The sequence below is a fragment of the Heptranchias perlo genome, unplaced genomic scaffold (assembly GCF_035084215.1).
Source record: "Heptranchias perlo isolate sHepPer1 unplaced genomic scaffold, sHepPer1.hap1 HAP1_SCAFFOLD_43, whole genome shotgun sequence".
Taxonomy (NCBI): Eukaryota; Metazoa; Chordata; class Chondrichthyes; order Hexanchiformes; family Hexanchidae; genus Heptranchias; species Heptranchias perlo.
In genome coordinates this window covers 6555070-6577165 of record NW_027139442.1, presented here as the reverse complement: position 1 = coordinate 6577165, position 22096 = coordinate 6555070, and the positions used below count along the sequence as shown (strand labels likewise).

Sequence of the window (22096 nt, the reverse complement as noted above, 5' to 3'; positions counted from 1 at the left end):
GTGATTGGTGGCAGGTATGAAATCCGATTGGTTTCTTCAGGTATCCAATCAGAGAGTTACAGTGAATAATTATTGTTACATCATTCCCAGTGACCCAATCATGATCATTGCCTTCCCCATCCCTCATTAGCATAGGGCTGTGGGGCTGCCTATTTAAGCCGAACTTGGAGCGGATTTGGGTCATTTCTGTTTCTGAAATTGAGTTTGAAAATGCCTGAGGACAAGAAAGCAGCTCCCAAGAAGGGCGCCAAGAAAACCTTGAGTAAAGCACCAGCCAAGGGCGGCAAGAAGCGGAGAAAGTCGAGGAAGGAGAGTTACTCCATCTACGTCTACAAAGTGATGAAGCAGGTTCACCCCGACACCGGCATCTCCTCCAAGGCCATGAGCATCATGAACTCCTTTGTGAACGATATTTTCGAGCGCATCGCGGGTGAGGCTTCCCGCCTGGCCCATTACAACAAGCGGGCGACCATCAGCTCCCGGGAGATCCAGACCGCCGTGCGCCTGCTGCTGCCCGGGGAACTGGCCAAGCACGCTGTGTCGGAAGGGACAAAGGCGGTGACCAAGTACACCAGCTCCAAGTAAAACTCCACAATGTACTGAAAAAAAAAACAACGGCTCTTTTAAGAGCCACCCACAACCTCTCTGAAAGTGCTGCATTTCTTATATATTTTCTTAGTATCTTTTTAATACCGCGATATTGTTCCAATCCAATACTGATACTGTAACTACGCCGTTGAAATTTCTGACACATGAACTGAACGCGAGTTTATGATCCGCTCCTTCCCATTCGCTTTGTTCTAAAAGCGTTACTATTCCGGCCACGAACACACCCTGAATGACCACCTTAGCAGTGCTATTATCTCTTTGAATTCAGTCTCCGAAATGTTTACCAACTGATGTGAAAATCCCCATATTAACAGCAACCACACCCCTTGCAGTAACACAGCGGAATAGGGGCAGAATGAGAACTCCGTCCGGGTCCCTCTTTTCACAGAAGCACACCCGGCTCTGTGAGAAGGGACCAATCTATAACGTGTCACTTTTATAAAGATTAAATTGAAATGTGTCCCTTCACGGAATGCTGTGAATGGGGATTTAGTCCAGTCCGATACTGTTTGAAAGCGATGACAGAATGAGCTATAATTTAAAGCAGGTTTTAAAATAGCGCCAGCGATTGGTGACGTGTAGCGCTGAATAAGACAAGGTAAAAAGAACGGGTTTAAAATCTTATGCTCAGGGCGACATTGATCTAAATCCGGTGGTTTACTGGACTGAAATTGGCGGGCTTCTTGAAATTCATAAAATTCCTGGTCTGACCGTTGAGGCCGATAAATCTCGCCCTCTTCTGTTTCTCAGCTATCTGATTGGTTAATGAAATATGCAAATGAGGTGTATTAGAGAACAACAAATCAGATGATCTTTCAGTCCATAAGAAGGGCAAATACAGCAGTCATTCTTCCTTCTTTGTGAAAGTGTTTGTGAGATTTTGTAATTGTCTGGAAGAGGAAAAACCGGCGGGAAAGCTCGGGCCAAGGCCAAGTCTCGCTCATCCCGGGCCGGACTGCAGTTCCCTGTGGGCCGTGTTCACAGGCTCCTGCGAAAGGGGAACTATGCTGAACGTGTGGGTGCCGGAGCCCCGGTCTATCTGGCTGCTGTGCTCGAGTATCTGACGGCTGAAATCCTCGAGCTGGCCGGCAACGCGGCCCGCGACAACAAGAAGACCCGCATCATCCCCAGACACCTGCAGCTGGCCATCCGCAACGACGAGGAGCTCAACAAGCTGCTGGGGCGGGTGACCATCGCCCAGGGCGGGGTGCTGCCTAATATCCAGGCCGTGCTGCTGCCGAAGAAAACCAGCACTGTGAGCTCCAAGAGCAAGTAAAGCGGCCAAGAATTAATCTGATAACACAAAGGCTCTTTTCAGAGCCACCCACTGTATCTATGAAAGGGCTGGATACTGTTTGAACGGAGTCAGAAATTAATTTAATAATAAACAATCTGTTTCAGATCTGGTGATTTCACGTTCCTTGATTCCGATTCTGGATCTAACTGCCTCCCGTTAGTTCCAAACTAACGATCGCTTGTTAAATACAAATGATCTGTTTCAGTACTCGCCAACCTCCAATAGGTTGAAATTTACAGATTGTATGGAAAATGAGACAAATAATCAGTTCATTAAACTGGGCGGGTGGGATACAGAAATAACTGGTGAGTTTGATCATCGGCAACAAGACGCACTCTATTGTGTTCGAGCAATTATTTTAAGTGTTATTTGCAGTCTCATTCTCCCACAACACTTACTCGGTCTGACTTCCATTACCCAGAAGGTGACGGATGTGTTGATTATTGTGTCAGCGATTGCTGAATCAGTGATTGAAATCTGTCTGTTACTAGATGAGAGTGAGAGATTTATTCTGTCCCTGTCAGTCTGACGAGTACCGCAGTGAATGTGACACTAAGTTTCACACTGCTTCTGATTCTAGCGCTGAAAGAAAACACTTTGGTTCTATTATTGCGAGTTGCAGTGAAACAGCCTCTGTCACTACAGCTGGAGAGGGACAATAGTCAAACTCCATTTGATCCGAGACTGGTTCTTTTGAGATTAAAGTATTTCCAACAGAGCCAAGCTGACACTATATCGGAAATGAGAACTTGCATCTCTTGTACTTTGGACGCTGCACGATCCTCTCCCTGTATATATGTCCGAGTTAGATTGACACTGGGGGTGCAGATACCTGATGTGAAAGAGTAGGATCGAATTCAGCCGTTTCTGTACCTGTTTACCAGTAATTTCACTGTCCAAATGTGGCACTGGATGTGATGATGGGACTCAGTCTGCGCAGTGAGTGGAATTCACCTCCCTCCAATCCTGGGTGTGATGTGTGGAAATTAAACTGTGTCGTTTTCAAATACCTGCTGTTGGTTAGTCTGGAATTGTCACCCTTGTCTGTTTGTGTTGTGTATGTTCAACACTGCTACTGTACCTGCCCAGAACTTCACAGATCAGCTCTGCTCCGAACTATCTCCCATGTTATAACGGGCTATGATATGGACAGTTTATAAATGCTAGTCGTGCCCCGCTTGACATCCGCTACTTCCCTTCATGAATTTCCCGTGTAATTATTTTTTTAATCTGCACTGTACCACCATTTCAACCCAGGAGATCACAGCTCTTTCCATCGCCGATTTGGTGGCTCTGAAAAGAGCCTTTGTTGCACTTGGTGCTGAAGCCGGGTCGGGTTTAGGCGCGCTCCCCGCGGATGCGGCGGGCCAGCTGGATGTCTTTGGGCATGATGGTGACTCGCTTGGCGTGGATGGCGCACAGGTTGGTGTCCTCAAACAGCCCCACCAGGTAAGCCTCGCTGGCCTCCTGCAGGGCCATGACGGCCGAGCTCTGGAAGCGCAGGTCTGTCTTGAAATCCTGAGCGATCTCTCGCACCAGGCGCTGGAAGGGCAGTTTGCGGATGAGCAACTCGGTGGATTTCTGGTAGCGGCGGATCTCCCTCAGAGCCACAGTGCCGGGTCTGTAACGATGAGGCTTCTTCACTCCGCCCGTGGCTGGAGCGCTCTTCCTGGCCGCTTTGGTAGCCAACTGTTTGCGAGGAGCTTTCCCGCCGGTCGATTTGCGCGCTGTCTGCTTGGTCCTGGCCATTTTCTGAACAGATCACAACACAACCCGAGACACACAGACTGTTAATACGGAGTGCTCTCTGGGGCCGCCTTTTAAATGGTCTAAGGGAATCCGCCCCTGGCCTGCGATTGGCTGAAGTCCCACACCCTGTCAGGGATGGACAGCCCCGGGCCTGTGATTGGCTGGTTTGAACCGAGCTTTCACAATCAGACCGAAACGGTGGGAGGTATTGGGCCCCAATTGGCTGAGCTGAAATCAATCATAAATTTCAAAAAGCCCGCCAATTTCAGAGCATCAAATAACAGTTTCAAGAAAATCTAATTTCCCTCCAGCAATTTAAAAATCCCACTGTTTATAATCTCCATTATTTCCCACTCCTCAGCTCAAATCTCAGGCTGTTTCACATTCGGGACAAAGTCAGCTTCAATTTCAAAAATCCCGCCAGTTCCGGCCCGGTGAACCGGTCCTCACATACAAACTTCGCATCGAACTGATAATTGAATGAGGGCAGGAAATAAACACCGAGCAGAGAGGACACAGCGGGAGAGGGAGTGAGGAGGGATTTTACTCTGAGCGGAGAATGTCATATCTGGGGAAAGACTCTATCACCGCCTGTACATTTATACCGTGAAATCGGGAATTCCGCTCCTTCTCTCGGGATGGCGGAGAACCCGGGCCGTTGTTTCTGACCTCCCTGTACCGAGTGTTGGGGAATCTCCCCATACTAATTAAATATCGGAAACTGATTCCCCACCCCGAGATCTTTCCTCTCCCCGTTCCCAGGTCAGTGCTCTCTCTGTGAGGCGGTGGGTGGCTCTTAGAAGAGCCTTTGTTTTGTGTCCGGTTAGAAAGGGTCGAGTTGTTCAGCCGCCGAATCCATAGAGAGTGCGGCCCTGCCGTTTCAGAGCGTACACCACATCCATGGCAGTGACCGTCTTGCGCTTGGCGTGTTCAGTGTAGGTGACCGCGTCCCTGATCACATTCTCCAGGAAAACCTTCAGCACCCCGCGGGTTTCCTCGTAAATCAGACCCGAGATCCGCTTGACGCCGCCACGGCGAGCCAGGCGGCGGATGGCTGGTTTGGTGATCCCCTGGATGTTATCACGAAGCACTTTCCGGTGCCGCTTGGCTCCGCCTTTCCCCAGTCCTTTGCCTCCTTTACCTCTGCCAGACATGATGATTCTTCACTCAGATCGCTGCTGAATGAACAGCTAACTTATAATGCTTCTATTTTTATGCATCCTGCCCCGACCTGACTGAAACATGCACAGGGTGAGAGAGGGAGGGGAGGAGACAGAGTGAAATATTAAACAGAGAGGGGAGGAGACAGAGTGAGATATTAAACAGAGAGGGGAGGAGAGATTCAGAATGATGGACAGAGCGGAGAGCGGCCTCTGATCTTCCAGCTCCACCTCCAGCTTTCTCCAACCGCCAATTTCAAACAGTTTCTCGATAATAGAACCGAAACACAACGCTCCGCACAAACCCTTACAGACTCCGGCTTCATATTCAAGGATTCCCAGAAACCCGGAGCTTTTAAATAAGCCACGTTACAATTAACAGTCAGTAATATTCCTGCCTAAATACAGTCCCTTCTCTTACAAGTCAACCCGCCTCCTCCCATTTCAGTCCCAGACCCGATTCTATCTCCCTACACATCCCCTCCCAGACGGGTTCAGCAGTTTACAAACACTTTATTCCAGCTGATTTGAAGAATCTCATGTGTTCAGGTTTGAATTGTGATAGCGGCGGATCTCCGCCAGTTTTACCCTGTCACGGACTCTCGCCCTGAATCTGTGAGAAAAAATGAACTGAGACTGGAACCGAACACACGCCGGTTACAGTGAGGACCGGCCCGGACATCCCATTCTCTCTATTTTATTTTAGACAGTGGGGGAGGGGCGGGGGGAGCGAATATAAGCGAGTCACCAGGACCCTGGGTCCATTTGGAATGATTTCTATCTGAAATCTGAGCCCGGCCGCGGGACAGGAATCATCTGATTCCGGGATCAGCTCTTTTCTGAGAGACGTGGGTGGCTCTGAGAAGAGCCGTTGGGTTCAGATGGTCAAAAGTTGCACTTTTTTTTTTACTTCTTTTTGCCCGCTGTTTTCTTCGGCATTGCTGACTTCGGTTTGGGCTTGGCCCTCGGTTTTTCCACCTTCTTCGCCTTCGCCTTCAATGGTTTGGGGGTCTTGGGCTTCTTCGCCGCCGCTTTTTTCTTAATTGGTGATTTCGCCGCCTTTTTCGTGGTCGATTTCTTGGCGGCTGTTTTCTTGGCCGTTAATTTCTTGGCCGTTAATTTCTTGACGGCTGTTTTTTTGGCCGCTGGTTTCTTTCCGGGAGATTTCTTGGTTACTTGTTTCTTCACCTTCTTTACCACTTTTGCCTGAGTTTCCTTCTTAGCGACTCTGAAGGAGCCCGAGGCGCCCGTGCCCTTGATCTGCACCAGGGAGCCCTTTTCCACATTTCTCCTGATACTTAATTTGATCTGGGACCGGTGCTTCTCCACATCCAGGCCTTTGGTAGCCAGAACCTTCTTTATCGCGGCCAGGGATATCCCCTTGCGATCCTTGCAATCCGCCGCAATCTTGAGGATCTGTTCGCCCAACGGGGGACCGGCTGTCTTGTGTCGGGGAATCGCCTTCTTATTCGGAGCATTGGTTTGAGCGGCGGCGGCGGCAGAAGGTGCCTTTTCGGCGGCTGCAGTGTCTGTCATGTCCGGGACTCAGTAGAAAATCTCTCTGACAGTCTGAGCTGGGTCAGAAATGAAACGTGAGGCGGCGGCACAGAGCAACTTAAAGGCACAGAGCGGACGGGGCGGAGACATCCTGCTGTCAGCTCCAGGCCCCTCCAGCCTCTCTGTGTTTCTCTCCCCTCTTAAACTTCCCGATTCCAATTAAAATCAGGCATTCCAGAGTCCCAGACTAGCCCCTTCCTATCTCGAACACCGGAATGTTTGCTGTCGTAAAACTTTCACCCGAATTAAAAGCACCAATTTCGATATAAACCCGTTTCATTGATGCACTGATCGCGCTCTCTCACCCGATCGCTGACATGATCTCGGTTTTTCGGCTAAATCTTGAATTGAACTAAAACTTATCCTTAAATTTCCACTTCGGAACTCGGCAGGCGAGGAGGGCGATCGCTTAACGATGATTTTTTTTGAAGTTAACTCAAAAGGGTCTCGGAAATCCGGCGATGAGACCGGCCACACAAACACAGTGACATTCATCTAACCCGTCCGCCCCTTGAACACACTCTCTCTGACACAACGTTCACATCTTCACATTCACAGGACAAACTGGTCGCCAGATTGACAATTCCCGAGACAGGCTTTCCTCCCCGCTCGGCCTGTGCTGCCGATTCTCGGGGGTTAGTTGCAGTTTCCCAGCTCAGTATCTGTTAAACACTCTGTGGCCGGCGCTCCTCACAATGTCTGGTCCCCAGATTCAGGGGCAGGAGCCAATCACAGCTGTGGATGTGATAATTCACATCTGGTTTTACATTATTAGATTGTTCGCACACAGGGATATGTGTGGTTTTGACGATAATAATAATTTTCCGCTCTTGGCTCCTCCAGTCTCTCTGTGTTTCTCTCTCCTCCTAAACTGACTGACAGACAATAGTAACTGGTGTCCTATCCATCCCATTCTCAACACCCAGAGACGGCTCGTTACAGAATAAATTCAACACTCAAAGGCAGTCCAGTTACAGGCTGTTTCTCTCCATCTTTCTTTACAGGATTGGAGACAGTTAAGTGCACCGTCAGACCGGCTCATAAAGGACAGAGACGGTTTGAACAACACCACACAAACACAGAATCAGTCTTTCATTTTTTTTCAGTGTGTCCATATTACGCTCAGTAACAGTATCCCGCCTTCATGTACAGAACTAGAGAGAGAGAAAGACAGACAGAGACACACAGGCAGACAGGCATAGTATCCGTCTCAAACTTCTCATCGGTGTGTCAGTTTCACACATCAGAAACAGTATCCCACCTTCACGGACAGCGCTCGAGAGAGAGTGATACAGAGAGAGACACAGACAGACACAGTATCAGTCTCACACTTCCCATCATTGTGTCCGTTTCACAAACAATAAACAGCATCACACCTTCACGTACAGCGCTAGAGAGAGAGATGCAGACAGGCACAGTATCAGCCTTACGGTTCCTTTCAGTGTGTCTGTACCACGCTCAAGATCAGTATCCCACCTCCATTTACAGTACAAAAGAGAGAAAGAGAAACTGACCTGTAATTGCCTGTTTTCATCCAATAACAAATAAGGAGATATTCCATTCCAATTGCTAACCAAAGTGGAGTGACAGAAGTTGCAGTCTCATTTCTCACTGATATTATTTCAGAGACAGACACATTATTCATCCCTCTCTCGGGGACAGAGTCACACATTTAACCCTCTCTTCCATTTTGTACCCTCAGCAATCTTGCAGCTCAGTATTACTCTCAGCAGCCGAGAGTTTCACTCCGATTAAAATAAACTGGGACTGTTGCCGTTAGATATTATTCCTACACGGTCCCAGCAAATACACCGACTCCCACTTTCCTCCTATATTTTTCCATGATGTGGAGATGCCGGTGATGGACTGGGGTTGACAATTGTAAATAATTTTACAACACCAAGTTATAGTCCAGCAATTTTATTTTAAATATGTTACATTTGCCTGAGGAAGGAGAAAATCTCCGAAAGCTTGTGAATTTAAAATAAAATTGCTGGACTATAACTTGGTGTTGTAAAATTGTTTACAATTATATTTTTCCAGGAATGGTTTGAGGAATCCTCCCTCCTGTTTCGGAGTTACACGATCTATTATCAGTGCAGAGTCCAAGAATGAACAGAACCCATTGGCTCATTCCACAGCCGTCCACTTTATCTCTGAAAGACTCTTTACCATCAAAAGATACCGAGAAAAACAGCAGGGATGGAAACATCTAGTTTAATAGTCAGAGATTGTAAAGTCAGTCTGGATTCCAGCGTTAGGCACTGGTGGAATCCCATCTGTTTCCCATTCTGGTGCCTGTTCCTGCACTGCCTGTGGACCCCATTCCCTCTGACCTTTCCCCCAGACCCACTTCCTTTGCTCAGACTCTGAAAAATTCCAATTGGGGAAAGTTTCCATCGATTTTTGTATTGGGAATTAAAACAGATATCTGCGCATGCGTGACTCAGCCCCGCCCCCATAGCTGATAATTGGTGAGCAGAAGAGCGCATGCGCGCTCCCCTCCCCCAGCTCGGCCTGTGGGCACCATTCCCTCAGTGAGCGGAAGAAGATGGTTTGAAACAGCCGGGAATGGAGAGATCACGGCCCCCGGGGGAAGGGAGCAAAGAGCAGCCTCGTTACAGCAGCTCATCGCTTCGGGACCGTGTCCGCAGATGGGCTCAGAGATCGGCATTGAGTCCGGGGGAAGGTCAGGGGGAGTCCGGGGGCTGTTTGTAAGAGGCGGAGTGGATCAGGAACCTGTCCCGGAACATGGAGTGAGCGGGGGAAGGGAGAGGTCATTCTCGGGCTGTGTGTGCACAGGGTGTGTCCAGGGTAAGTGAGTCAGAATGGGAAGAAACTGCTATTTAAAATCATTGCTGCTTTCTCTCCCCAAACCAGTCGTGAATGGTCCTGGTTTAGTTCCAGTCTCACCCTGTTTATTGTTATTGGACAGTGAAGAGTGGAACCAGAGCCGGACAGTAAGGATGTGGGGAGTTATACAAAGAGCGTCTATTGCAGGCCTCAGGTGAGAAGTGTGAAGGACACATTTTAAACAGCGGCTGTTTGGTTTCGGTTGAATGTTTAGTCCTCTGGGAGAGAGCATTAGAAACCTGACCTGTGCATAGGTCCCCGCCCCATCGGGTCGTCCCATTCATGGATCAGTGCAGGGGTTGGGTTGTGTCTGGATGTCACTAAATTGTTCTAAAACAGCCCAACACACCTGATATGCAGAAGCTGAGTGCTTCATTACTGCAGTGGATTCAGACACTGACACTGTTTGTATGGCTGGTTTTCATAATGATCATTAACAGAGAGATTAAACTGATCACCTTTGTATTATCTTCCTCTCTGGTTCTGGAGTTACAACAGTTACTTTTTCTTCCAACAGGCAAATAATTGAAGGGCCAAGAATAAATGTGATGTTTCCTCCACCCGAGGCACAAGGAACAGTGCAGCCAGCTCCTTCTCACACACGGTAGGTACATTATCACTCACAGAGCACAGAGACACAGACAGGTCATCAGTTCCACAGTCACAGGCATCACAATTATTCAGTCTCAGACTGATCCCAAGATTCGGAGACACATTTTCAATCCAACAGGGAAACAGAGCAGTTGAGGCAGACGCTTTTTCCATTTCGCCCTAACTCAGTATCTACTAGTATCTACCCGAAAAGGTAGATACAAAAAACCCAGTCCAAAGTCACGCTTTCAGATTGTCAATCTCACAGTAGAGGAACATTAGCTACGAATTAAATATCAGACAGAAATCACACATGAAATCCAATGGAAAGGTACAGAATGAATCCCAATAATGTACCCCGAGATTCAAATTGAATACTGGCCCAGAATTCTCACACACGTATGAGTTTAATACATGTAGTTTCGATTCGAATAGTGCATCATGAGATATAAATTGCATACCAGTCCAAAACTCTCATACAAACAATTGGATTGAGAAATGCTGTGACAGCATAACATGAGAAACAAATTAGATACCAGTTTATAATACACTCATTTTGAGATTTAATGATACCGTTTCAATTCTATTAGCACCGACTGAATTACACATTACATACCAGTCCAAACATATCACCACATCAGTTTGAAAGATATATTATCATTCAAATTTGTGTTCACAGAGATACCGATTTAATCATAGTCCAAAAAGCGCACAAATTATCTGATTGAAATCTTCCAGCATCAAATCCTAAAGTGTATCCATATTTACCATTTAAATAATGAGAAAAACTATTTAAACATTAAGATATTAAAGCTACAGCATTGAATGCAATAATATAATCTGAGAGAAAATTATCGGCAGATACAGAATGAATCTCACACTCACATAACGTACCAGAGACTGACAGATGCAGAAGGAATCCCAATCTCTCACACAGTACCAAAGACTGACAGATACAGAATGAATCCCACACTGACATACAGTGACAAGGACTGACAGATAACGAGTACATCCCACACACTCATAAAGCGCAAGAGACTTACAGGTAAAGAATGAATCCCACACTCATACAAGCTACCTGATACTGAGATTCAGAATGAATCCCAAACTAACATACAGTATGAGAAACTGCATATATGGAAATAAATTAACACACACGCACAGTACCAGCGAAGGTGTATATCGAATGAAACCCACACTCGCAGACAGTACCAGGAACTAACAAGAACAGACTGAATCTCACTCACACACAGTAACAGAGACTGACATATACAGAATGAATCCCACACTCACACACAGTACCAGAGACTGGCAGGAACAGACTGAATCTCACTCACACACAGTAACAGAGACTGACATATACAGAATGAATCCCACACTCACATACAAACCAGAGACTAACAGATACAGAATGAAACATACACTCACAGACAGTACCAGAGACTGGCAGGAACATAATGAATTCCACACTCACACACAGTACCTTGGACATACATATACAGAATGTATCCCACACTCACACACATTACCAGGATTTGAGAAATACGGAAGGAATCCCACAATCACACAGTGCCAGAGACTGACAGATACAGAATGAATCACACACACACACACACACACACACACACACAGTACCAGAGAGTGACCCAAGGTACAGAATGAATTCTACATTCACACACAGTACCAGGGAATGACAGATACAGAATGAATCACATACACACACACACACACACACACACACACACACAGTACCACCGATTGACAGACACAGAATGAATCTCACAGTCATGTTACTGCAGACTGAGTTGCACATCACATACCAATCCAAAAATCTCAGTGTCAGATTGAAAGATCTGGTGCAGACTGAGTTACGTATTATATACATTGCTAAATATTCATACAGTATTATAATGAAAAATACAGTATCAATACCATTGGTACAGACTGAGCTACACATTACATACCAGTTCAAAAATCTCATACAATGTTAGACTGAAAGATACAGTAGCAATTTCATTAGTGCAGACTGAGCCACACAATATAGAGCAGTCCAAGAATCTCTTACCATGTCAGACTCAAAGATATAATATCAATTCCATTAGCACAGACTGAGCTACATGTTACATACGAGTCCAAAAATCTGATGCAGTATCACATTGAAAGATTCAGTATCACTTCCATTAGTGCAGACTGAGCTACACCTCACATTCCAGTCCAAAAATCTCATACAATATCAGACTGATGGATACAGTATCAATTCCTTTATTGCAGGATGAGCTACATATTACTCACCAGTCCAAATATATCATACAGTGTTAGACTCAAATACAGGCTTAATCCCAGTATTGCAGAATGAGCTACACATTACATACAAGTCCAGTAATTTCACCATGAACAGAATGAAAGGTACATTATCATTCACAATAGAGTTCAGAGATTAAGATGTAATCCCACTCCAAAACTCATAAACGTTGTTTGATTAAAGAAAATCGAAAAGTGTATCCATATTTACAAATTAAATACTCGACAAAGAACTGTATATGATTTAAAGTATTAAAGTTACAGTTTCAAATACGATACTGTAAACTGAAATAAGAATACAGAATGAATCCAGACTTGTACATTGTTTCAGAGACTGAATTACAGAATGAATCCCACACTGAGATAAAGTTGCAGAGAATGGCAGATACAGAATGTATCCCACACTCACAGAAAGCACCAGAGACTGACAGGTACAGAATGTATCCCACACTCACATACAGCACCAGAGACTGACAGATAGAGAATGAATCCATCACTTATATACAGTACCTGAGACTGACAGATGCAGAATATACCCCATGCTCACACTCAGTACTTGAGACTGATAGATACAAAATGAATCCCAAACTCACGCACAGTACCAGAGACAGACAGATACAGAATAAACACCACTCTCATATACAATGCCAGAGACTGACCTCTACTGGACGTAAGCGAGAACTGTAAAAGAGAGGAACAAATTCACATGATCTGTCGTTACAGAAACAGGACAATCTGCAATGTGAGGAAAGTTTCTGTCTGTAACTTCTATCTCGTATTTTTGCGCATTTTGACAGTGAAAAATGAAGACAATTCATTCATAATAAAGTTTTTGTTTTACTCATTCGATAGTTGTGAATTTGCCCCATTATATTTCACTGTACATTGCGCAGTATTTCTCTCTGATTTCTCAGGACACGATTCACATTGCTCCTCTACCCCATTTAGATTCTTATTTTCCAAGCAGTACGTGGCCTCCTTATTCCCCCTGGCAAAATGTAGCACCTCACACTTTTCTATATTGAAATTGAATGGACATTCACACGGCCGTTCAGCAAGCTGATTTTGTCACAGTCATCCTCAGTATAGACAATACTCCCGAAATTTAACACAGCATTACAAGTAGTGTTTGATCCAACAAAATGTACTTGTAGCTCGTCTCCATTCCCAGTTTTTCTAAATGCCACCCGTGCAATATAATGTGAAGAATGAGTTTATCTTCTGTCCCTCTCTCATCTGTAAACTTCAATGACCCGGGGTTTGGGGACATCTACTGGCCGGATGCAGAACTGCAACAGTTCGGAACAAATTGCTGAAACCGGACAATGTGCAGTGTGAGCGTGTTTTTGATTGGTGGCAGGATTCAAATCTGATTTTTTTTAACCTGCCCATTAACCTTTATTGTTTGTTATTGAAAAGCAAATAGTGCCGGAAAGTAAGGATATGGGGAATTAGACAGAGAGCATCCATTGGAGGCATCAGGTGAAAAGTGTGACGGACACATTTTAAACAGCGGCTGTTATGTTTCGGTTGAACGGATAGTCCCATGGGAGAGGGGATTAGAAAGCTGACCTGTACAAAGGTCCCTGCCCCATCGGGTAGTCCCATTCATGGATCAGTGCAGGGGTTGGGTTGTGTCTAGATTTCAATAAATTGTTGTAAAATAACCCAATACCCCTGGTGTGCAGAAGCTGAGTGCTGCAGTGCAGTCAGACACTGACACTGTTTGTATCGCTGGTTTTCATTTGTGGATATTACAATGATTACTAACAGAGATTCAATTGATCACTTTTGTATTTTCTACCTCACCTGTTCTTGAGTTACAAGAGATACTTTCTCTTTCTACAGTCAAATCCTTGAAAGACCCAGAATCAGTGTGATGTTACCTCCACCCGAGGCACAAGGAACAGTGCAGCCAGCTCCTCCTCACACACAGTATGTACATTATCAAAAACAAAGCACAGAGACACAGACAAGTCATGAGACCCACAGTCTCAGACAGCAGAAATAGTCAGTCCTACACTGATCCCAATCCAACAGTCAAACAGAGCAGGAGAGACTGACGGAATTTCCATTTCACAACAACTCAGTAACGCTGACCGCAGTTAATTAATTCCCAGTCCAAAATCACACCCAGTATCAGATTGAAAGGCACTGTGTCAATCTCACATTAGTTCAGCCTTAGCTACAAATTAAATACCCGATAGAACTGACACATGGTACCGATTGTTATGTACAGAATGAATCCCAATAGTGTACCCCAAGATTCAAATTAAATATCAGCCCACAACTCACACACATTATGAGTTTAAAGATGCAGTATTCATGCCAATATTGTACACTGAGATACAAATTAGATAGCAGTTCAGATGTTACCCATGTTTGACTCACATATTTGTCCAAAAAACCTCATAGTATCAGAATGAAATGTACAGTTTCAATTCCTTTACTGCAGACTGAGGTACACATCAGATACCAATCCAAAATTCTCATAGCGTATCAGAATGAAAGACACAGTATCCATTCCATTAATGCAGACTGAGCTACACATCACATGCCAGTCCAAAAATCTCAGTGTCAGATTGAAAGATACAGTATCAATTCCATCAGGACAGAGTGAAATACACATTAGATACCTGTCACTGACATTCACTTTCAAACTGAAAGATACAGTTTCGATTTGATTGGTACTGGCTGAGCTAAACGATACATACCAGTATACAAATCTCACACAGTAGCAGACTGAAAGATACAGTATCAATCTCATTAGTGTAGACTGAGCGACACATTAAATACCTGTCCAAAAATCACATTCAGTGTCAAACTGAAAGGCAGAGTATCAATATCTTTACTGCATTCTGAGCTACACATTGAATATGATTTCAGGACTGGTATACAGTGTCAGGTTGAAACATACACTATCAATTCCATTAGTGCAGATTGAGCTACACATTAGATATCTTCCAAAATTTGAATACAGTAACGTACTGGAAGATACAATCTCAATTTCTTTACTGTAGACAGAGGTACACATTAGATACCTGTCCAAAAATCTCATACAGTATCAGAATGAATGAGATAGAATCAATTCTATTAGTGCAGACTGAGCTACACATTGCATACCAGTTCAAAAAAAAAATCAGTGTCAGCTTGAAAGATACAGACTCAATTTCATTTGTGCAGGCTGAGCTACACATTTTATACAGTCCAAAAAAAACATTCAGGGTCATGCTGAAAGATACAATATGAATCCCAGTAGTGCAGACTGAGCTACACATTATATACAGTCCAAAAATCACATTCAGTATCAAACTGAAAGGCATAGTTTCACTTCCATTAGTGCAGACTGAGCTACATATTGTATACAGTCCAAAATTCGTATATTTATTATCATTCTGAAACATACAGTATGAATCCTATTAGTGTAGACTAAGCAACACATTATATACCAGTCCAATATTCTCTTCAAGCTGATGCTGAAAGTACGGCATCAATTCCATGAGTGCAGACTGATTTATTCCTTACACACCAGTCCAAGTATAGCACACAGTGTCAGCCTGAAAGATACATTATCAATACCATTAATGCAGACTGAGCTACACCTTACATACACATCCGAAAATCACACAGTGTCAGCTTGAAAGATAAAGTATCAATTCCACCAGCCCAGACTGAGCTACTTAATAAATACCAGTCCAATAATTTCATAGTAATAGATTGAAATGTACATTATCATTTACAATGGTCTTCACAGAGATTAAGATGTAATCCCACACCAAAACTCACACATTGTTTGATTAAAACAAAATCCATAAGTGTATCCATATTTACAAATTAACGCAAGACAAAGGACTGTGCATACATTAATGTATTAAAGATACAGTTTCAAGCAACACACTTTAACCTGATATAAGAATACAGAAAGAATCTAGACTTGCATTTTGTCCCAGAGACTGAGTAACAGAATGAATCCCACACTGAGCTAAAATATCAGAGACTGACGGTCACAGAATGAATCCCACACTCACAGATAGAACCAGAGACTGACAGACAAAGAATGAATCCCACACTCACACACAGTACCAGAGACTGACAGATTCAGAATGAGTCCCACATTCACACACACAGTACCAGAGACTGACAGATACAGAATGAATCCCACACTCACACACAGTACCAGAGACACACATATAGAGAATGAATCCCACACTCACACACTGTACCAGAGACTGATATATACAGAATGAATCCCACACTCACATGCAGTTACCAGAGACTGACAGATACAAAATGAATGTCATACTCTCACACTGTACCAGAGACAGAATGAATCCCACACTCACACACAGTACCAGAGGCTGACAGATACAGAATGAATCCCACACTCACAGACTGTACTGGAGACTGAGAGATTCACAATGAATTCCACACTCACACACAGTACCAGACACTGACGGATAGAGAATTAATCTCACACTCACATGCAGTACTGGAGACTGACAGATACAGAATGAATATAGAGTCTGACATCTACTGGCCGTAAGGGAGAACTGTAACAGATTGGAACAAATTCACATCGTTGTGACAGAAACAGGACAAAGTGCAATGTGAGGAAATAGTTTCTCTCTGTAACTTCTACTCTCGTATTTTTTCATATTTTGACATTGAAAAATGAAGACAATTGATTCATAATAAAGTTTTTGTTTCGCTCATTGAAAAGTTATCAATTTCCACATTATGTTTCACTCTACATTGCGCAATATTTCTTTCTGATTTCTCAGGACACGATTTAGATTAATTCAAATCAATCGAAATAAAACACATATAAAAACTGAGCACAAAGCTGGAAGTTTTAATTGCGACCGTCAAAAGTGAAAGGGATAAAATATAGAAAAAAATAAAAATGAAACTGCTGGAGAGACTCAGCAGGTCCGACAGCATCTGTGGAGAATTGAATCTCGGGTTAACGGTTCAGGACTATGACCCTTCTATAGATCAGAAAGTTTAATCCGATATAATTTAAATAAGGAACGGGAATCAGCAGAGGGAAAAACTTCAGAAAATCAATTAATTTCACTGAATGTGGGCAATTGTATCTCGTATCCACGATACAGGTCAGGACAAATAATAATACCAAGGGACAAAGTTAAATTCAACGTTATGGGGGCAGAAATGAATTCTAAAAGTATTTTTTATATAAATTAGACCCGTTTGGAAAAATTATCGCTCTGAACATCATCAAATTCGGTTCCAGTCTTGGTGATTCTGAATTGAGCGGGCTGGGATTCAAACCTGTTGGAATTAACTGTTTGGAAGGCAGCTATACTCACTATTATAGCGCCTTATTTCACTCGGAGGTGGATATAGTGTGTTTCTGTGGAATTTCGGACTGAATTGCGCCCTTTGGGTTTCTGGCATTTTAATCACAGACAATAAATAGTTCCCAAACATCAGCCCCTGAAAAGACACAACAAGCTGGTGGAATTTCTCATTCATAGATATTAAAAAACAGGATGACAAAAGCGTTAGGAAGAGGTTAGGAAGAAGTCACAAAAATAATTAGGGAAGCAAACAGGAACCACGAAATCAAATTATCAAGGAATGTAAAAAGAAATAGTAAATTATTCTACAGACACAAAAATAACAGAAAGAATATCAGAATATCTTGAGTGCCACTCAGGGATTCATAAGATAAACTCACAGGTAATGTCAGCGAAATGGCAGAAATATTGAATTATTACTTTGCTCAGTATTTACCCGGGAGATTAACAGGGTGAATTTCATATTAGAGGAAGAGGTCAATAAAGATATCAAGACATTTATGTTGAAAATGGTGGTTGAACTCCTGGTCCAGATGGATTGCATCCGCACATATTAAATGAAACAAGGGAAGAGATAGCAGAGGCACTGTTACATATATAGGAAAAAATAATCACAAAAAGGAATAGTACCAGACGACTAGATGAAAGTTAATAGCATTCTTATGATTTAAAACAGGAGATAGAACAAGTCCAGGGAACTATAGACCAGTTAACTAAAGGTCGGTGGTAGGAATAATCATGGAATCTTTTACTCAACGAAGCAACAGAAAAACATCTAGAAACCGAAAATATAATAAAGAATAGATGGCACGGATTTCAGAAAGGGAAGGTTTAACAGTTTGACAGAAGGTTTGAAAGTTTAAATTACAGTTCAACATAACTTATCTGCTTTTCAATTCTATTCCTCGAGAAATAAACCTCTGTGTTTGCTTTCTGTGGCCTTATCAACCTGTGTTGCTACTTTTAATGATTTGTCAATCTGTAACCCTAAACCCCTTTGCTCTTCTACCCCATTTAGACTCTTATTTTCCAAGCAGTACGTGGCCTCCTTAATCCCCCTAGTAAAATGCACCACCTCACAACTTTCTTTATGGTAATTCAATGGCCATTTACATCGCCTTTCAGCAAGCTTATTGAAGTCTTCTTGAATTTTGTTAGATTCTTCCTCACTATAGGCTCTACACCCTAAATTAATTACAAGCATTCAATACAGCATTACAACGAATGTTTGGTCTAACAAAATGTTCTCCATTCGGAGTTTTTCGAAATCCAACTCTTGCAATATAATGTGAAGAATGAGTTTATATTCTGTCCCTCTCTCATCTGTAAACTTCAATGACCCGGGGTTTGGGGACATCTACTGGCCGGAAGCAGAACTGCAACACTTCGGAACAAATTGCTGAAACCGGACAATGTGCAGTGTGAGCGTGTTTGTGGTTGGTGGCAGGTTCTAAATCTGATTGGTTATTTGAAGAAACCTATCAGAGAGTGAAAGGAAACGGTGACAGAGCATCACTCCCAATGAGCCAATCACAACATGCCTTCCCCCATCCCTCATTACCATAGGGCTGTGGGGCTGCCGATTGAACCCGAGCTCGGAGCAGATTTGAATCATTTCTGGGTCTGAAATTGAGTTTGAAAATGCCTGAGGACAAGAAAGCAGCTCCCAAGAAGGGCGCCAAGAAAACCTTGAGTAAAGCACCAGCCAAGGGCGGCAAGAAGCGGAGAAAGTCGAGGAAGGAGAGTTACTCCATCTACATCTACAAAGTGATGAAGCAGGTTCACCCCGACACCGGCATCTCCTCCAAGGCCATGAGCATCATGAACTCCTTTGTGAACGATATTTTCGAGCGCATCGCGAGTGAGGCTTCCCGCCTGGCCCATTATAATAAACGCCACACCATCAGCTCCCGGGAGATCCAGACCGCCGTGCGCCTGCTGCTGCCCGGGGAACTGGCCAAACACGCCGTGTCGGAAGGGACAAAGGCGGTGACCAAATACACCAGCTCCAAGTAAAACTCCACAATCAACTGAAAAAGAAACTTAAACAAAAAGGCTCTTTTAAGAGCCACCCACAGTCTCTCTGAAGACGCTGTACCGACACTTCTGCATGGACTCATTTTACTGTCGATAGTTTGATACCAACTGTCTCTATATAACTTCTGCTTTTGTAATTTCTCTTGAAATCTGGAAGATTCTCATAATCACTGCCAGGTATAATCTGTGCGTCGCTTTTTATTTATTCCCAAGAACAAAAATCGTGTCCCTGATCCTCTCATTCCCGTTCATATTCCGCCCCTTCCTCCGCATCTGCCCCTTCAGAGCCGTCTTAAGGCGGTGGATTAGAGTTCAGTCATTTCTTTCTCCTTTTCACGTTTATTTGTTCATTATTCCGGAATATCACTTTCAGAACCGCAATCCTTTGAAATGCAGCAACGCTGAAAGGGACTTCACACCGAGTACAGAATAGTCTAAAGACTCTGTAACTGTTCGACTTCTTACACCAGGAGTCTCGGCTCCGGTTTCGATCGCGCTGCAGCTCCTGTGAACAGGGATCAATCCACAATCCGTGGTTTGTTACTATTACAAAGATTGAGCTGGAATCTGTCCCGTTACAAAATGGGGCTTTATTCCCGCCGGATTGAAAGCGAACGGAGAATGAAGCGACTTCTAACTGGAATGTAAAAGATTCTGGAAGTTGTGACGGAAAATGTGGAATAACAGAGTAAAAGGAGAGAGATTTTTAAACCTTTGTCTTTACGCGACATTATTTACTAAATCCGCTTCTGGTGTTACAAATATATTGGCGGGCTTTTCAAATTTCAAAAAAACGGTTCAGTTCGGTATTTTCCGCCTTTTTCGCATTGCCGGCTATTGATTGGTGAATAAAACGTCTCTCTGATTGGACTGTTCGTTGAACCAATGAGAGTGAGGACAGATGGACCAATCACAATTGTCCCCACTGTACTCCTCCAGAAGGTATAAGAAGGGCGAGTGCGGGAGGATTTCTTTATTCTTTGCGAAAGTGTTTGTGAGATTGTGGAAATGTCTGGAAGAGGAAAAACCGGCGGTAAAACTCGGGCCAAGGCCAAGTCTCGCTCATCCCGGGCCGGACTGCAGTTCCCTGTGGGCCGTGTTCACAGGCTCCTGCGAAAGGGGAACTACGCTGAACGTGTGGGTGCCGGAGCCCCGGTCTATCTGGCTGCTGTGCTCGAGTATCTGACGGCTGAAATCCTCGAGTTGGCCGGCAACGCCGCCCGCGACAATAAGAAGACCCGTATCATCCCCAGACACCTGCAGCTGGCCATCCGCAACGACGAGGAGCTCAACAAGCTGCTGGGACGGGTGACCATCGCTCAGGGCGGGGTGCTGCCGAATATCCAGGCCGTGCTGCTGCCGAAGAAAACCAGCAATGTGAGCTCCAAGAGCAAGTAAATCGGCCAAGATTTAATCTGATAAAACCAAAGGCTCTTTTCAGAGCCACCCACTGTATCTGTGAAAGGGCTGGTTACTGTCTGAAGAGACTGACCTATTGATCACAGTTGACCCCGGTCTACGTTAATATATTACATTACTACAGCGGTTAAAGTAATGGGAGCCAATGTAAGTCACCGAGCACATGGGTGACAGGTGAACGGGAGTTGGTGGGAGTTCGAATAGGGCAACGGAGATTTGGAGAAATTCATGTTCACAGAGGGCGGAAGATCGGAGGCTGACCAGGAGAGCATTGGAATAGCAAAGTCTGGAGGTATCAAGGGAATGGATGAGGGTTTCAGCACCAGAGGAGCTGAGGCAGGGGCGGAGACGCGCGATGTTTCAAAGGTGGAATTAGGTCTTGGTGATGGAGCGGATATGTGGTCGGACGCTCATCTCAGGGTCAGATTGGACACAAAGGTTACGAACGGTCATATTTCGGACCACACAGTGACCAGGGACTAGTCTCTGTCCATCCCGGTCCCGAAATCTATCCAGTCCGCACACAGGACCTGGGTCTGTCCATCCCGGTCCCTGAATCTATCCAGTCCTCACACAGGACCTGGGTCTGTCCATCCCGGTCCCTGAATCTATCCAGTCTCGATACAGGACCTGGGTCTGTCCATCCAGGCCCCTGAATCTATCCAGTCCCCATACAGGATCTGGGTCTGTCTATCCCATTCCCTGAATCTATCCAATCCCTCGACAGGACCTGGGTCTGTCCATCCCGGTCCCTGAATCTATCCAGTTTCACACTGACTCCAGCTCTAATTCAATTCATAATAGCCACACATGACCAATCTCCATCCATCCATGTGCATGAATCTAACCAGTCCCACGGAAGATCTGTCACCATCCCGGTCCCTGAATCTATCCAGTCCCCACACAGGACCTGGGTCTGTCCATCCAATACCAGAATCTATCCAGTCCCCACACAAGACCTGGGTCTGTCCATTCGGTTCCCTGAATCTGTCCAGTTCCCAATGTTTTCAGCTCTAATAAACACATTGTACCCACACAGGAACTGTCTCTGTCCATCCCAGGACCTGAATCTATCCAGTCCCCACACAGGATCATTCTCCATCCATCCCAGGACCTGAATCTATCCAGTCCCCACACAGGATCATTCTCCATTCATCCCAGTGCCTGATTCTATCCAGTCCCATACTGACCCAAGCACGGAA

General features: G+C 44.5%; 5 protein-coding genes and 1 long non-coding RNA gene across 7 annotated transcripts; 5 read left to right on the top strand and 1 right to left on the bottom strand.

Moving 5' to 3' along the window:
• The first annotated feature begins 210 nt into the window (after positions 1-210).
• Positions 211-1553, top strand: LOC137312439 (histone H2B 1/2-like). Its single transcript, XM_067978996.1, has one exon. The coding sequence runs from the start codon at positions 211-213 to the stop codon at positions 583-585; it is 375 nt and encodes a 124-aa protein (XP_067835097.1). The 3' UTR covers positions 586-1553.
• Positions 1496-1968, top strand: LOC137312564 (histone H2A-like; the record flags this gene model as incomplete). Its single annotated transcript, XM_067979095.1, has 1 exon — positions 1496-1968. A coding segment is annotated over one exon (390 nt), but the record flags the coding sequence as incomplete, so codon positions are not given.
• A 3753-nt stretch (positions 1969-5721) lies between these two features.
• LOC137312563 (histone H1.M6.2-like) lies at positions 5722-6351 on the bottom strand. Its single transcript, XM_067979094.1, has 2 exons — positions 6169-6351; positions 5722-5967 (listed from the first exon to the last, which is right to left on the bottom strand). Exons 1-2 carry the CDS (start codon positions 6349-6351, stop codon positions 5722-5724), a joined length of 429 nt encoding a protein of 142 aa, XP_067835195.1.
• A 2546-nt stretch (positions 6352-8897) lies between these two features.
• Positions 8898-16836, top strand: LOC137312632 (uncharacterized). 2 transcript variants are annotated; one of them, XR_010960762.1, is made up of 3 exons: positions 8898-9186; positions 9743-9829; positions 13966-16836. It is a non-coding gene; the product is annotated as an uncharacterized lncRNA (long non-coding RNA). The 2 variants fall into 2 exon arrangements; XR_010960763.1 differs by lacking the exon at positions 8898-9186 and adding an exon at positions 9307-9379.
• Positions 16837-19079: 2243 nt separating this feature from the next.
• LOC137312547 (histone H2B 1/2-like) lies at positions 19080-19528 on the top strand. The gene has a single exon (XM_067979082.1). It carries the CDS (start codon positions 19080-19082, stop codon positions 19452-19454), a length of 375 nt encoding a protein of 124 aa, XP_067835183.1. The 3' UTR covers positions 19455-19528.
• A 955-nt stretch (positions 19529-20483) lies between these two features.
• LOC137312630 (histone H2A.J-like) lies at positions 20484-20873 on the top strand. Its single transcript, XM_067979151.1, has one exon. The coding sequence runs from the start codon at positions 20484-20486 to the stop codon at positions 20871-20873; it is 390 nt and encodes a 129-aa protein (XP_067835252.1).
• The last annotated feature ends 1223 nt before the right edge of the window (positions 20874-22096 follow it).

Coding starts and splice junctions, on each gene's coding strand:
- LOC137312439 (XM_067978996.1), top strand. CDS start 211: ATGCCTGAGGACAAGAAAGCAGCTCCCAAGAAGGGCGCCAAGAAAACC.
- LOC137312563 (XM_067979094.1), bottom strand. CDS start 6,351: ATGACAGACACTGCAGCCGCCGAAAAGGCACCTTCTGCCGCCGCCGCC. Junction 5,968..6,168: donor CCCTGGCCGCGATAAAGAAG/GTTCTGGCTACC, acceptor TCTCCCGGAAAG/AAACCAGCGGCCAAAAAAAC.
- LOC137312547 (XM_067979082.1), top strand. CDS start 19,080: ATGCCTGAGGACAAGAAAGCAGCTCCCAAGAAGGGCGCCAAGAAAACC.
- LOC137312630 (XM_067979151.1), top strand. CDS start 20,484: ATGTCTGGAAGAGGAAAAACCGGCGGTAAAACTCGGGCCAAGGCCAAG.